Source organism: Gavia stellata, chromosome 4 (assembly GCF_030936135.1).
Source record: "Gavia stellata isolate bGavSte3 chromosome 4, bGavSte3.hap2, whole genome shotgun sequence".
Classification (NCBI taxonomy): domain Eukaryota; kingdom Metazoa; phylum Chordata; class Aves; order Gaviiformes; family Gaviidae; genus Gavia; species Gavia stellata.
The window spans coordinates 61,666,630-61,684,108 of record NC_082597.1 but is presented as its reverse complement, the minus strand read 5'-3'; the positions used below and the strand labels follow the sequence as shown (position 1 = coordinate 61,684,108).

The 17,479-nt window shown below is 42.6% G+C and overlaps 1 protein-coding gene across 1 annotated transcript in view; it reads right to left on the bottom strand.

Annotated features, from left to right (window-relative positions):
• Nucleotides 1–8,789, bottom strand: part of ALDH1L2 (aldehyde dehydrogenase 1 family member L2) — a 36,133-nt gene extending 27,344 nt beyond the window's left edge. The window contains exons 1-2 of the mRNA XM_059816035.1: nt 8,739–8,789; nt 2,023–2,164 (exon numbers count right to left, since the gene is read on the bottom strand). Of these exons, the coding sequence (XP_059672018.1) occupies nt 2,023–2,164; nt 8,739–8,789 (193 nt within the window). The remainder of the gene's footprint in view (nt 1–2,022; nt 2,165–8,738) is intronic.
• Between the last annotated feature and the right edge of the window lie 8,690 nt (nt 8,790–17,479).

The window sequence follows — 17,479 nt, the reverse complement described above, 5'->3', positions numbered from 1 at the left end:
TGATTCTCATTCCTACAGCTTATGTAATTCTCAACTTTAAGTTCACTCCTATGATTTGGCTAATAAGTAGCAGTGAAAGCAGAAAAGAATGATTACTCCTGTTGACTATTTAACAGTGACACGTCATTTCTTGTCCAGTCATTACATTTGCCTGCAACAGGTTTGTTTTAGCAGAACTTAATTTTCCACTTCAGCAATTTGTATGTGAGTATGACTATGTACAACTAAGATTCACTGAAGTCAGCAGCATTTTGCCATGTGGTGCAAATAATTACAGATGCTAGAGGCCTTCAGTAATTTCTTCAAAATTCTGTTTACTGATGCCTTCTGGATATGCTTCCATTTATCTGAGAGACACCCAGCTACACCCAAAATTAGGCTCAAAGGTGAGAAAAAACAACTGCATTAATTGCAGAGAGAATTTTTAGGTGTTTGATAAATTCTATTGTGCAACTGCTTAATAACTCATCACAGTTATACATAGTATAGTAGAGTCAAACTCTACATCTGTTGAGTTATATGTGTAATAGGAAGAAAAGGGAAAACAGGAAGAGGTATGGAAAATTCACCTAATTTAATTTATATTTCTAAACACATTTTTGTACTTTCCTTTCTTTTTCACTCCTGAAATTGGATCTTGAGTTTGACCTGAAGTATCTTTAGCTTATTAACTTAGGTCTTAAGTAAATACTTACTTTAATATCATTCCATGGACATTAGTGTGTAGTGCAATTGCTTTTAGAAATAAAAATCGTAGCTGTCTGAGGATATAGAAACATTAGCAAATTTCACTTGAGACTTAAGCTGTTTGAGTCATCTGGATGTAAAAAGCAATGAAGCATCTAGTAATTTCCTTTTTTTTTCATTAAGAGAGCAATAAATAATTCTGTGGTTTAGTTAAAATAAATAGATGATTGAAATCAGTGGAAGATTTGCTTAGTTATATCTGCTAGTGTAATAACTGTACAATAGCTTATATAATGTAATCAAGTATTATAGTATGCTTCCAGAGCTGGATAGCTGAATTGTCTTTTTCTAAACTAATAGTTGCCTCCACTACTTCCTCCAAAGTGTGATTAAATCTTTTAATGAGGTAGAGTTACAGAAGATAATAAATTTGAGGACTATATACTAGTTTGGGAGTGCCATAGGCCAAGTAAGCAAAATCTATGTTTGATTCTTCCCTTATAAAAGTTCTGTAAAAACACATCAGGACCTGACCAAAAAAAAAAAAAAAAGACTTAAGACAGCTCATGGAATGTGCTGTTAATTTCTGATTATCCATGAAGGTATATTCTATTTGCTAATCATACTAACTCACTATTTTTGCACCACTGAAAAAAAAAAAAAGAGTTACATTTCAGACGATTCCAAAGTAGCTTCTTTGTCACGTTGGGTTCTGTTGTATGAGTACAATTCTGAATACCTGTCAGGCAACAACTTTTTCTTTAGGAAGTCTAGAAAATCCTTATGCATCTTGGCAATGGAAAAAGGGAGAGCAAAGCCTCCTCTGCCCTTTTCAATGGGTTTTCCATAGTCCAGGTGGAAGAGAAATAGGCTCTGCAGGTACACTGCTGCATGCAAGCTTGTCAGAAAGGGCAGAAAGCCAGGGATAAACTGTCTTGGCTTCACACCTTGAGTGTCCCAGACAGCACAGTGAGACAGGTGACAGACATTTGTGCTTGAGTACAGGCTCAGCAGCTATTTGCTTTAAGATACAGATCTAGTTCAGGATGATTACCTCTAAGATGTACATTCAAATAAGGTACCCAGATTAATTTATTTTTTAAATATCATAATGTATGGCCTCTATGGTTAGAAACAACTTTTAAATACTGACTAACTAACAAGGTTAAACCAGTTCTGGGACTTGCATTTGTTAAAGCATAGTTCTTGTGCTGAATCCAGTGTAATAAAGGCAATATATGCAAGTCATTCCCATACAGATATCACCTTCTCACGAAAAGGCAAGTTTGGTATGTATGCCTGTAATTTTAACATTAGGATTAAGGTTACACTTACCCAAAGGATCAGCTTGTCCATTCTTGTCAGGCACTGTGAATACTCCCACGACTTTATGGCCCTCTTTTCTCAGCTTGTTATAAACTTCTTGTCCAAAAATACTTTGACCTATAAGGGCTAGCTTTAGCTTATGTTGATAAGCCTGGTAAAAAGAATTAAAACAAGCCATGTTCTAGGATGCAAAGAAAACACATTGTTGCTTACATTTCTCTCTTGCTCCTTCTTCTCTGGCCTGTATCAGAATAGTGTGGCCAGAAGGAGCAGGGAAGTGATAGTCGCTCTGTACTTGACACTGGTGAGGTCACACCTCGAATCCTGTGTTCAGTTTTGGGCCCCTCACTACAAGAAGGACATTGAGGTGCTGGAGCGTGTCCAGAGAAGGGCGACGAAGCTGGTGAGGGGTCTGGAGCACAAGTCTTATGAGGAGCGGCTGAGGGCACTGGGGTTGTTCAGTCTGCAGAAGAGGAGGCTGAGGGGAGACCTTATCGCTCTCTACAACTACCTGAAAGGGGGTTGCAGAGAGGTGGGTGTTGGTCTCTTCTCCCATGTGACTAGCGACAGGAGAAGAGGAAATGGCCTCAAGTTGCTCCAGGGGAGGTTTAGGCTGGATATTAGGAAAAATTTATTTACTGTGAGAGTGGTGAAGCATTGGAACAGGCTGCCCAGGGAAGTGGTGGAGTCACTACCACTGGAGGTGTTCAAAAACCACGTAGATGTGGCCCTGCGGGACATGGTTTAGTGGGCATGGTGGTGTTGGGCTGATGGTTGGACTTGATGATCTTAAAGGTCTTTTCCAACCTTAATGATTCTGTGATTTTGTGATTCTTGATCAATTTTCATTTCAATTTAAAATGGAATAGTCTTTTTACCCCAATCACCTTTGAAGGAATAATAATAAATTTTTTGAGATTAATGACAGGCAATGTACAATTCAGAGAGAGCACACTTAACATAAAAGTATCATCTGATACTGTCACTGATGTTTATACTGCTTTCCCAGTATTTTCATCAGGCAGACCCACTGCTAGTTACAAGAAGCATAACTGGCTGCGTGATGTAATTCGCAATCAGAACTAGTATGATAAGAGATGAAAATACATTTTTTGAAAGAGATGTATAAAACACTTTTTCTAGGCATAACTTAGGTGTCTGGAACATGCCCTCTAAATCCCTATAATTAAATGGTGGCATATTTTTTGTGGTTAATATGTATAGACTAAAGAAGACAATCTTGCATTGTTCCTATCAAGTTAATGATCATCCATTTGATCCTCCTACAAGGAAATACTGCAAGGTTCCTTTGTTTGACTTCCACTGCTTTCTGCATTTGCATCTCAGTACACCACACACGTGCTTTTAAGCTTCTTCAGACTGAGTAGGTGCCAATAACTGCCCCAACTTTTTATTTTTAGGATAGTTAGAATCACAACACTACTATGATACCAGGATATCACATACTGCTACATTATTGAAGTGCCTGCACCCTGAGAAAACTACTAATTCCTTCAGAGTCCCTTTAGATTTAGGGGACAGTTGTGCTCCTCTCCCACCCTACCTCCAGTGCTTTACCTCTAACACCTGCTTTAGCTCAGAACTGGTATTCCTATAGCTGCAAGAACTGGATTAGGGTACTGAGGTAGGGAGGCACTGACCTGACAAAATGCAGCTTATTCTTAACTGGATCTATTCACTAATCTAGTTCATTGCGCTGCCACAAGTCCTAACGCAGGTCCAGCGGGGGAGCAGGAATGAGCATGCAGGCACTAGCAGAAGGGTGGAACTGTCCCTATAAGCACTTCCTTTGCATTTTTCAGCAGCTTCAGGAAACTGAAAACTGGAAACCTTCAAAAAACAATTGGACTAGCAGACCTGGTTATGAAGGAAAGGTCCAGACAAAATAAAATGAAAACTTACCTTCCCCAAAGCTGAATCTGGCAGAAAGTATTTCTAGACTCAAACCATTAAAGATCCCTCCTCTTAGGAGGCCTGAATGAAAGGTAGAAAATAAATCCACATACTCCCCACCTTTAATCTTAACTTCATCTTTCTAACTGGACTTTGACTTCCATTTTTTTTGAATGACCCATCAGATGCCATAAGCTCAGAATGATAAAGAGGAATCAAAACAGTGTTTGAATATCTTAACCACCAGCGTCTCTATGTTGGCACTTGTATGTTTTTCTCCTCCCTTCTCTTTTCCCTTTCCTACGGTTGCTGAGGCATGAGGATACCTTGAATAAGTGGGTTATTAATTGGATACCAAATGGTATGGACTGCCCATCAGATCATATGACAAATCCTATGACACACAGAAATGTCCTGAAAAACAGGTTACTCAAAACCACAGTCCATTTCATTGCAATTCATTTCACAGCTGAAATATTATGAATGTATTTTGCTGTTTTCAAGTTAGATTTTAGTTGTGCAGCTGGCCTTAGAAAAGGGACTTATGAATTGGTAGGTTCCATTACAGGAATATCTAAGTCTGCTTTTTATTTTTTGTATAAAAAAATAGGAAACAACTATTTGTCCAGAGACAGTATTTTCCCTCAGAATGAAACTGCATAGTAAAACTGTCCCTGTATTACAGCATTAGTCAGCCCTAGTGCAACTGCAGTAGTAACAAGTAGTAAGATGCAAAGGTGGGCATAACTCAGGCTCTTGCAAAATCAGATTTTTATAGTTGGCTGGTAAAAAAGTCTGTGAGACTGGTGATGATAATATTTCTAACCAACGCTGCATCACTGGCAGTGATGCCTAAAATATGTCCACTGTTTTGTTCTTAATAAAGACAAGACCTTGTTCTGAATTACAATGAGCACAACTTATCCTTGCAATACTTACCTAGCAAGGCCCAATGGATGCAGGTGGACCTCATTACCAACGCTTTATGACTGATACCTTTGCTTTTACAGCAGAAATGTTGCTGCATTATAAAAAGTAATCATCAGATTTTCCTAATTATTTTAACTATAGCAGGCAAGTTGGAGAAAGATTAACCTGCTGGATCACTGAACATGTTTGGCATGGTATGAAATCCTCTGATTTCTATACAGTGCTAATTTACAGTGGTAGCCCAACTAGTACATTGAAGAAACATTAATGATAGTCCAGATGAGAGTTACTTATTCTACTTTTGCCCTTTTGTTAACATCTCTCAGTAAGAACACAAGACTGGAAGGGATCTCCTTAGCTAACAAATCTAGTTGTCTGCCGTCACAAGCAATCATGTCATATGATTGCTTTTATAAATTTATCCGACCTCCATTTTAAAATACTTTTAAAGTACTTAATGCTGTACTCTGTTGCTTTTCTGATACTTGGCCAATCTTCTTGTAATTTTCAGTCCAAATTTAGCACCACTTTAAGAGCTACTTTTTCTCCACTTATTCACAAAGTGTTAATAACATACACGTCCTCTATTCCTAAACTTCACTTTTAGTCAAGAATAAATCTGATTCTCATATTACATGGAACTGCATACCCATTCCAGTTCCAAATCATGAGTTGCTGTGTATCAGCATAGTTTCAGTAAAGCTACACGTGCTTAATTTGTGCTAGTTGTGGAACTGAGTCAACAGATGGTAAGAAGCAAACAGAGAACACAGTCCCCAAAGGAACAAAAAAATAAAACTGGCAAAATTGAGAAGATTGCAGACTGGCTAAGTCCCATTTCTTCATTGTAGTGCACAAAAAGATTAGCCTGGCAGCAAATCAGCTCTGCTGTCTCACACATAAAGTTAGTTACTCAAATGGAGACTGATTTCAATTGCACGATGGATCTGGTAATTGTGCTATGACCAGTGATTCTTGAGTCACTTCTGCAATGAATGGTACACGTGTATTGCATGATTTCTGTTAACATCTGGCTTAGACGTGGTGATTTGCTTGTAGTGCATTAACACATACACTGTCACCAGTAGAAAGCAGGAGGCAAACCCACAAGTCAGCCATGCACAGGTTTTCTAATGAGTAAAAAGAAAAGAAATCCCATATGTGGAAGGGCTTGCATGATCAGACCACAAATTCAATCCTTCATTTTTTGTCTTATCTGAAAAATGACAGTTGAGCAACTGCACAAGATCTTATAGCCACCCTGTATCTTATTTTTTAAATTCTTGTCAAGCACTTTTACGTAAAATGAGTTAGACCTGTGAAAGTGGGAAATCCTTTCAGAAGAATTTAATGTGGACACAACACCCAATGAAAATGGAAAGTTCTATAAAATTACACAGAAATTAAAAACAGTTTGGTGTTTTCTTTCTTATAGAAATGGCACATTTTGGCCAGTGTACCATCACTAGTGTTCATCAAGAAGCTGTGGAAAGGAAGGTCATTAAAGAACAGTAAAACAACCTTGGTGTTGAATAATGTGCTAGATGCATACTGGATCATTATCACTAACATATACAAAGATTAAACTTGCTACTGTTTCTGTCAGTGATGTTAAGAGGCTATATGAGATTTCTTTTGCAGTTGCCTGGCAGATTACAGACATCCAACATTCATCAACAGATGCATGGGAAGGTTAATGGTCATGTAGTATCAGAGTGGATTTTTTGCTGTACTCTTGTAAGATCACCCAGTTCCTAGTTATGGCAAACAAGGCAGCTCAGGTGGCTTTGAGAGATCTGGCCTTTCTTTTATCACTTTAGCAATCACAGGATAATGTAGTTATTATGATAGTGCTACCAAAAGATAAGAATTTAGAAGTTGATGCTCACTCTGCTGTAATTCTGTTGGTTTCATTGTCTGAATTTTTAATTTCTTCTTTAACCTTCTATTTTGCTTATATTATAACACGGATTAATAATAACTCTGTTTCCCTGACTCAAGTGCTCCCAATTTGGATGAAGAAAATAAAATGAAGGTAAGGAGCATAAAACCTGAGAACTACTTGTACAAGCAGTCTTATCTTGAATGCTCAACTCGTCTGAAAGTCCACTTTTTTTTTGACTGCCTCAATATGAAAGCGCAGATTTAAGTTTAATGTCCCTATTTAAAAATTCTGGCTATATCATCTGTTGATATAGTACTGGAATTTATTTTACAATGGCTCTTTAAAAGATATACAGTATTTAATGTTTGCTTCCATTCTGGTTCTTTTTTTCCTCCAAAACACCTAACTAAAAATAAAACTAATAAATAGAATTAAGCACTGCATAGAGAAGCAGCCTGACAAATGCTGGTAACTATCTTGTCCAGTTCTAGTTCCTAAATATGGAAGACAAGTCCAAGAGCTACATTTTCTACTCTCAGAAGAGTCTAATGTTACAAAACCTATCCATAGGACAATATTTATTTCATAGATAAAAATAATTTTCTGTTACTGCCTCTTTTGTATGTGTGTCTAACATTCAATGGGTTATAAGTTTCTAACAAAATTTCTTGAAGGTTAACATTTAGTAACTGCTACTCTGGTTATGAAACTTACTGTCAAAAAGATTACAATATTTTATTTATTCTGTGTAAGAATTTAGTGAAGCTAGTAAATATTTTTATGCAGGCCTCCTAACACCACAGCCATGAGCAAGGCAGGTGACTATTTCAATACGTTGCATCTTTTTTGAAACGAACATGGAATTATGCCTCCTTTGAAAAGCAGTACTGCAACTTTATTTCTGTTGAGGATCCCCCTACATGTGTTAAATTCCAGTGCCTCCAAATGGAAACCTGTCATAGAGCCTCCTCTCCTAGCTACACATCTACGGGCAATGCGTTCTCATCAGCCATTCATTCTCATTTTTTGGCATTGCTGATTGCATTTCCAAAAAGATGGTGTTAAATCTCTTTATTCTAACCCCTTCCATGTAGATACTTCAGTAGGACTGCTGTCCTCACGCTAAACCAAGCAGTCAAACATGAAACAAAGAACAGTCTTTAGGAAAGAAAAAATCTTCTCCCAGCCTCATTCAGCTTGCCAGACCTACACATCTGGAAAATTTGGATTGGGCAAGGCTTTCAGGGAGCAGTTACTTGCAGGAGTTCTGCAGTCTATCTATTTAACAGGACATAAAGAATAGCTTGGCACAAATGCGCAGAGCTGTAAAAAACTGAACCATGGGGTGCAGAGAAATTTAGGTCATCAACTTCAACGCCGAGCAACCCACCATCCCAGAGCTAGGAACTGGCGATGAGAAGGTCACAAACCAAACACTCCTCCTAGGCCAAAGTGTGGGGCTTCTCTCCGGCGCTGGGAACGGGCATGGTGCTTCCTAACTGAGAAGGCAACCTTCCGCTTCTCACAGGGCAAATCCAGCGTGAGGAAGGCAGCGAACAGCCACACTCACATTGTTCTCGACACACGATTACCGGAGACTTATCACAGCATCGCTGGTGCCTGTTCCCTGCAGCTTCCAGGCACATCCCTGCAAGACGCAGCGCCCAGATGATGGCTGCGATCCCGCTCGCAAACCAGCCGGGCAAGATGCTACTTCTGCACCCAAACCAAGCCCTCTCCCGCACGCTCCTGACCTTCCCGTGCCTGCACGCGCTTTACTAAAACCCCGGCAGAGACAAAAAGCATCACTCCCGATACCCCCTCCCGCCACATCCCCCTCCTCGCTCGGCCCCTAGCTGCCCTCCGACCGCGGCGGCACGCTGAGGAGCGGCCCCCGCCGCTCTTCCCCGGCACGGCACGGCGCGGCGCGGCACAGCACAGCACAGCACAGCACGGGGGGGCCCACGTCCCCCGCTGCCCGTCCCACACTACTCACCGCAGTCGTCGTGCAGATCGTCCGCAGCAGCCGGGGGGCTGTCCGCAGCATCTTGCGGAGCGCCGCCGGGCCCCCGGCTCCCTCGGTCGCCCGGCGAAGACCGAGCCGGCACCGCGGCCGCGGCGGACCGCCTCGTCTGATGCAACTCGCGCCGATGCCGCTGGCGCCTCGCCAGCGCATGCATCCGCGGCCGCGGCGGCGCGCCCCCGCCCGGGCCAGCGGGGACCGGCGCGGCGGGTGGAGCGGGGAAGCCCCGCACCTGCCGCTCCCGCTCCCGCTGCCGCCGCGCCCCCTGCTCCCTTGGCGGCTGCACGGCGGGACCGGCCGCGGCGACGGGGGAACGCCGGGGGTCGCAGGGGCCGTGCAGCACCGGGGAGGGGGCGGGGAGCCAGGCAAGCGCCTCTGCGCTGCCCCCCACCCCGGCTTCCCCTCGCAAGGCGCAGCCCGGGAAACGGGCTGTGCCCTCCCCGCTGCTGCCCGCGGCGGGGCGGGGTGAGGGGCTCCCGGCCCACGAGGACTCGAGTCACGGCCACCTGGGGGGCGTTTTCTGGTCCGAGGCCCGTGCAGCGCGGCCAGCGCTCTCCTGCCGCGGGGCCGCTACCGCCCCTGCGTTGACAGCCTCAGCGGCGGCAGAGCCGACACCTGCAGCTCTGTCCCCCCGACCGAGACGGTCGGCGAGACATTCGTGTGGATCTGCTGTGACAGTCAAAAGATCATGTAGATTATCGACACCAATTTTTAGTTTATTGCATGCCAAAAATGCCAGTAATGAGGTTAAAAAACATCAATGACGTTCTAGAAATCTGTATCGCCAACATCGCCAGGTATTTTTAAAGCTGCTTGTTCTACTTAATAATTTAAAAAAATCTTCTAGCATCTGAGGTTGTCTATTACCATAAATGATTCAACTTCAATATTTTTCTAAAGCCACAACAAAATCTTCTGGTCAGAGGTATAGAGAGGATCTTGAAAATACGAATTCAAAGTGCTAAAAAAAATCAGAAGGCAAATGAAAATTACCCCAAAAGGGGTATGAATAGCAAAACCAAACGTAGATAGCACGGCAGTAGTATAAACATCACTGCAAACTGGGTCAGGTTTAAACCCCAGCAACACTTAATCTTAAAGAACAACGGTGGGTAAAAGGCTGAAATACACCCTGTTCCTGTCAAGAAAACAAGGAAGGAAAAAACGGAGAAGCTGGTCATCATATGGCCAAGTTGTGAACTACATCAGAGAAGTCAGAAGCAGCACTTAAGTCAAGTTTATGACCTGCAGTGATCTTGCTACAGTAGAAAATACAGCAGACAAAGTCTTGCCTAGCACTTGCAGACATCCAGGTCTCACCGACTTTTTTGATGCTTTCCTGCAAATGCACTGCGACAGTAATCCCCAGGGTTTAATTCCAAGGCCCCCACCCTCTTCTTCAGGGTACTTCAACTGCTCAGCCTTACCTGAAAGAAGAGCACTGCTCCCTCCGTATTCAGAGGACACGGGAAGGAGAGGCGCTGCAAGAGGTAAATTGTGCCAGTCCCAACGTAAGTCAGGTTGGCGCAACACAATCCCCCCATGGAACAAAGTTATGCAAGGGCTTGCATTATGACTCTCATAACATAATTCATTCCCTGATTTACTCCTGTGCAGCAAAACTATATCCTGCCCTTTATTCAAGGCTCTTGGCAGTCCCATAAATGGAGGTGACATGGAGTGGAATCAACAGAAATGATAATAAAAACTTTTTTGTTAAAATAAACCACTGGACTTTGCTTTTGCAGTGAAAATTCAACAAAGAAAATCACTAGTCAGTTCCTATAGTTTCCTCTCTATGGGGTGAAAAACCTAGTGGAATACTTGGCCCACTTCGGTGAAGATTCTTCTCATGATGCCTTCATTTGCAGTATGCGGTGATTTATTAGATTATGGAATAGTCACCCGAGGGAATCAGTGAGTTTCTTTGCTCTGAGACATTAAAAACTAAACTAGTAAAATTAATCAAAAAGTCACATTAACAAGGGGGGACAATATGTTTATACAAGTGGGTCCTTCTCTAGTGGTACTATGCGTTTAAAAAGAACGGTGTACAGTAATTCCAGATTTTCATTAAGAAAGCTAAAAGATTTTGCTTTTTGGCTTATTTTTAAAATAGTACATATTCTGTTGTTACTGGATACCTCTCTGGGTATGTGGCCTCATATCTTCTAATTATCTCACATAAAATCTACCAAATTTCATTGTTAAAAGTGTTTCTTTAAAATGCTCCCTTTTTAAACTGTACAATAAAAACATTAAAACTCATAAACTTTTTGGACTAAAATGCATCATTTAACCTCTATAGACACTGTTGGTTTGAAATGCCTGTTGTTAATCTTTTTTAATGAACAGTTTCTTTAAGAAAGATTAATAATTGCTCAGTTTGATAGGTCATGTTGTAGCAATACAGGGACTATACACACGCATGCACAAGACAGTCATGCAACTGACGAAAACCACTATGTGCTCAAATAAAAAGTACAGACACCTAGTCCTCACTAAAGGAACTATATCACGATCTCAGCAGGAGGAATCAGCGTGTGTATAGTCTGCCTATGAGTTGATGGCAGTTGCACAAATTCCATACTATAGAGTGCAAACACTCCTGCTATAAAAGCTGGCATCAAAATGGTCCTATACTGCAAAGTTTGGAACTGTATTCAAGCATTGCTGAAGTTCATAAAACTCTAAATCCTGCTTCATGATCCAAAATCCTCTCCAACTACATCACATACTTGGCATTTAACCGTTGACACACAGGCTTACTGCAAAATACCTGGTTTTCCTAGATAAGCAATTTGTAATGACTTCCGGCTCTATTTGTTATACACATACAACATAGGCAATACAACAACGCAGCACCCGCCTCGCTACAAGCTCCTTTCAGGTAGCTGTAGAGAGCAATGAGGTCTCCATCAGCCTCCTCTTCTGCAGACTAAACAATCCCAGCTCTCTCAACGGCTCCTCATAAGACTTGTGCTCCAGACCCCTCACCAGCTTTGTTGCCCTTCCCTGAACATGCTCCAGCACCTCAATGTCCTTCTTGTAGTGAGGGGCCCAAAACTGAACACAGGATTCGAGGTGCAGCCTCACTAGGGCCAAGTACAGGGGCACAATCACCTCCCTGCTCCTGCTGGCCACACTATTTCTGATACAGGCCAGGATGCCATTGGCCTTCTTGGCCACCTGGGCACACTGCTGGCTCATATTCAGCCGGCTGTCGATCAACACCCCCAGGTCCTTTTCTGCGGGGCAGCTTTCCAGCCACTCATCCCCAAGCCTGTAGCATTGCATGGAGTTGTTGTGACCCAAGTGCAGGACCCGGCACTTGGCCTTGTTGAACCTCATACAATTGGCCTCGGCCCATGGATCCAGCCTATCCAGATCCCTCTGCAGAGCCTTCCGACCCTCGAGCAGATCAACACTCCCACTCTACTTGGTGTTGTCTGCAAACTTACTGAGGGAGCACTCGATCCCCTAATCTAGATCATCGATAAATATATTAAACAAGACTGGCCCCAATACTGAGCCCTGGGGAACACCACTTGTGACCGGCCGCCAACTGGATTTAACTCCATTCACAACCCTTTGGGCCTGGCCACCCAGCCAGTTTTTTACCTACCAAAGCGTGCGCCCATCCAAGCCTTGAGCAGTCAGTTTCTCCAGGAGAATGCTGTGGGAAACGGTGTCAAACGCTTTACTAAAGTCTAGGTAGACTATATCCACAGCCTTTCCCTCATCCACTAAGCATGTCACTTTGTCATAGAAGGAGATCAGGTTAGTCAGGCAGGACCTGCCTTTCATAAACCCATACGGACTGGGCCTGATTGCCTGGTTGTCCTGTATGTGCCACGTGATGGCATTCAAGATGATCTGCTCGATAATCTTCCTCTGCACTAAGGTCAGGCTGACAGGCCTGTAGTTCCCTGGATCCTCCTTCCGGCCCTTCTTGTAGATGAGCGTCACATTTGCTAGCCTCCAGTCAACTGAGACCTCCCCGCTTAGCCAGGATTGCTGGTAGATGATGGAAAGTGTCTTGGTGAGCACTTCCGCCAGCACCCTCAGTACCCTTGGGTGGATCCCATCTGGTCCCATAGACTTGTGGATGTTCAAGTGGTGTAGCAGGTCACCAACCATTTCCCCTTGGATTGTGGGGGCTTCATTCTGCTCCCCATCCCTATCTTCCAACTAAGGGGGCTGGGCACCCGGAGAATAATTGGTCTTACTATTAAAGACTGAGGCAAAGAAGGCATTAAGTACCTCAGCCTTTTCCTCATCCTTTGTCACTATGTTTCCCCCCGCATCCAGTAAAGGATGGAGATTCTCCTTAGCAAAACCTTACAGCATCCTTGTAGTCCTCCTGAGTGGCCTGCCCCTTGTTCCAAAGGTCATAAACTCTCTTCTTTTTCCTGAGTTCCATCCAAAGCTCTCTGTTCAGCCAGGCTGGTCTTCTTCCCCGATGGCTCGTCTTCCAGCACATGGGGATGGCCTGCTCCCGCGCCTGTAAGACTTCCTTCTTGAAGAGTGGACAGCCTTCCTGGACTCCTTTGACCTTCAGGACTGCCTCCCAAGGGACTCTGTCCACCAGGCTCCTAAACAGGCTGAAGTCAGCCCTCTGGAAGTCCAAGGTAGCAGTTCTGCTGACCCCCCTCCTTACTTCTCTGACAATTGAAAACTCAATCATTTCATGATCACTATGCCCAAGACAGCCTTGCACCATTGCATCCCCCACAAGGTCTTCTCTGTTCACAAACAACAGGTTCAGCGAGGCGCCTTCCCTAGTTGACTCAATCACCAGCTGTGTCAGGAAGTTATCCTCTACACACTCCAGGAACCTCATGGACTGTTTCCTCTCTGCTGTATTGTATTTCCACCAGACATCTGGTAAGTTGAAGTCCCTCATGAGAACAAGGGCTAGGATTCGTGAGATTTCTCCCAGCTGCTTATAGAATATTTCATCTGTCTCCTCATCCTGGTTGGCTGGTCTATAACAGACTCCCACCATGATATCTGCCTTGTTGGCCTTCCCCCTGATTCTTACCCACAGACACTCAATCCTATCATGTCCATCGTTAACCTCTAGACAATCAAAACACTCCTTGACATACAGGGCTACTCCACCGCCTCTCCTTTCTTGCCTGTCCCTTCTGAAGAGTTTGTAGCCTTCCAGCGCAGCACCCCAGTTGTGTGAGTCGTCCCACCATGCTTCCGTGATGGCCACTATATCATAGATTTCCTGCTGAACAATGGCTTACAGCTTCTCCTGTTTGTTGCCCATGCTGTGTGCATTGGTATAGATGCACTTTAGTTGGGCTGTTGACCCCGCCACCTTTTTGGGAGGAGAAGCCCTAATTCCTATGTGACTGATCTCAGGTGCTTCCCTGGTTTCTGGCACATCAACAACCCCTATGTCTTTGCTGCCGTGTGGGTCCCCATCCCCTACCTCCGCTGAGATGGCAGTCCAAAGATCCTTGCCAGCACACCTTCCTTCAAGCACTGGTGTGCCACCCCCAGGCTTATCTTCAGCGAGCCTGATTTTATCCCTTTCCCCTTTCAAACCTAGTTCAAAGCTCTTTCAGTAAGCCCTGCTAACTCCTCCACCAGGATCCTTCTCCCCCTCAGACACAGGCATTCCCTGCCTGTCACCAGCAGGCCTGGTGCCGTCTAGAGAGACCCATGATCAAAGAATCCAAAATTCTGGCAGTGACACCGGTCTCGGAGCCAGGTATTGATCAGCTGGCTCTTCCTGTTTCTTCCCTCATTGTTCCCTGCCAATGGAAGGGTGGAGGAGAACACCACTTGTGCTCCCGATCCCCTGACGAATCGTCCCAAGGCCCTGAAGTCTCTCTTGATCACTCTTGGGCTTCTTGTTGCAACTTCATCACTGCCTACCTGAAGACTCAATAACGGATAACAATCTGAGGGCTGTACCAAGGTAGGAAGTTTTCTTGTCACGTCTTTAACACAGGCCCCAAGGAGGCAGCAGACTTCCCTAAGAAGTGGGTCCGGTCTGCATATTGGGCCTTCTGTTCCCCTCAGCAGAGAGTCCCCGATGACAATGACCTGTCTTTCTTTCTTTATGGAAGCCATTTTTATGCAGGGTGTAGGCCAGCTAAGCTGGCTAAAATCCTACCTCCGGTGGTATCGGTGTAAATTTATGCAATTGGTTTGGAGCACATTTTATACATTAAGTTTTCTCTCTTGATTTTTTTCTTCCAGTTCTGGTCCTTGTTTCTTAAAGCCAGAGTTCATATCTGAAAAAAATTGCAATTATCCATAGTAAGCTTTCCAGCATGGGCTTCCCCCTTTCTGTTCCCTAGTTTTCCAGAGATATATGTCAGCACATCGCAAAAACAGATAGGGGGTTATGTATAAAAAAAAAATTCAGGAGCTAAACATGCTTGTTCAACAGCATGCTCACAAAGCAAAATGTGTTTGTATGTGCAGAAATGCACAGAACAAATGTAAGACCTAATCCAGCTGAACATTATAAATCCTTGTTGATTTCTGTGAAGCAGAAGTTATTCACTGTCTTTGAAGATATCATCAAGACTTGGCAAGATCATTAGGGAAGGCTGTGTTCCACAGGACGCCGAGTACGTGCACATACTGAAGTGCTTGGGAAAGTGCTCGGAATTTTCCAGGATTTGCTTTCTTTTGAAAATCATGCCCTAGGATTCAGTAATCAACTAAATTAGCTCTGCATAGGCTTTTTGTCATTGGAAATCAGCCTTGATGGGGCTTTTCATGATGAATAAAGATTTGGTCATAGTTCAGACTCAGATTCCTCAGGACTACTTTATTGTTCACCCAGTTTTAAAGACTGAGTAATTAAAAAAAGTAAGGCTTTGTACTGGTTATTCCCTAACTATGTTAATTGCATGACAAGTTTCAACTCAAATTTTATACAACAGAAACTTTTCATGTGTTTCCACTTGCTGAAGCAAAATTTCACGGGAAGGTTATTTTTTGTTTTATCTCTGCAACATTTATATTTAAAACTTGCTTTTCTTATTTTTTTTCCACTGGGTCTTAACTTCATTTCAGGCCAGACACCCACATGATAGTAAGGCTTTCACAACCTACTGATATGGATTTTCTGCCATCTAGACAACCTTTTAAAACCTTATGCTTGGCATTTCATTTTTCCAGAGTAACCAAAAGGAGACATGTATTTGATGAGGAAAGGGAATTATTTTACCAGTTTAACCAGTAAAAAGAATTATCATGTGCAGACGCCTTACTCATATGCATAAATGGAAGTCTCTCAAATTCCATACAATAGAATAGAAACTACTTCTGCAAAACTTGGAGTTATCTTTGTGGAACAGAGTTGCAAAGAGCAGATCTCAAATAGTAAATCCTTTCTGGGAATCCTGCCACAAAATCTTCGAGCAAGAACTTTTTTTTATTTAAAATATTCAGAGCGCTGAGCATTAAATGTTCCACAGACAAGGAATGTATAGCATAGTTGGTTTCCTGCAGATCTTAGCAAGCCAAATTCTTTCTCCTATAAGTAACTACAATTCTATCAAACTTGGTGGAACTTTGTACACATGAGAAGCAATTTTTGCTCTGGATGCTTTTCATCAGGTTTGGTTTTTTTATATAAAATGGTTCCTGTTTGAAGGCTATGTTAAAATTTTCAATAAGCTTTCAAACGTCATAAAAATACTGTTTAAAAATACCAGATAACTGCATTGACCAACGTTGAATGATACTTCCAACTGGGATAATTTCAAAGGAAAAAAGATTTTTAATACCTCATGGAATCAAGCCCCTCTTGATTTATGAATCCATAGATACCTAGCCACTTCACTCCATAAATAAAACAGTCATAGTACCATATTAATTCCACTACATTTTGGACTGTATTCTCTCACCTACCCTTTCTAGTACTCAAGTGTAACAAGTAATTTCAGCTGGAACATATTTATGTTCACATTTCACTCAGTTCATGTTAAAGTCCAATATGAAATTTTACTTTCATGATCATTTTGGTCTAGTCAAAAGAAATTATTGTTTTCTCAACTATGCCTGTGTTCAGTAATATTCAGCTTACCAAAAAGCACTGTATTAGAAAGACTTTTCTGACTACTGTATTATCTGAAGATACTAACAGATATTTGAGCAATCTTAGCAACTTCCTATAAGCTTGTACCAAATAAAAGCTTCCTGGTACAAATGGAAGCCATGAGTGCCACTCAACTTTCAGAAATTATTTCAAAAAAGTCAATAATTTCACATGCGCAAACAGCATAAAGCCATTCACTGATAAGACAGCACAGAAGACTTATCAATCAAAGCCAAGCTAGACTTGCTGTCACTAAAACAGTCAGCTTCAAGATAAAGTCTAAATCAGATTTTCAGAGGAAATAGAAATTCTAGCAGCATCTAGACGTGACCTAAACAACTTCAGTGTCAGCAACAAAACACTGCCACCTAGTGAGCCAAAGGAAAACCCAGTAATAAGTAATTTAAATAACTGCATCATGAATGGCAGTGTAATATTTACTGATGTACTTACTTGAGTCTAACGGTCCTTTTTTTCAGTTATGGAGCCTCCTGCTCCTTTTTTAAAAATGCACTATTTCAATAAATTTTCTTTTAAAATAATTTTCCTTTTCCATATTCAAAATAGGGGTTACATCAGCTTATGCTCTGGGGATCACAGTGCATTCTTTGCTGTGGCCATGGTATAGACCAACCAG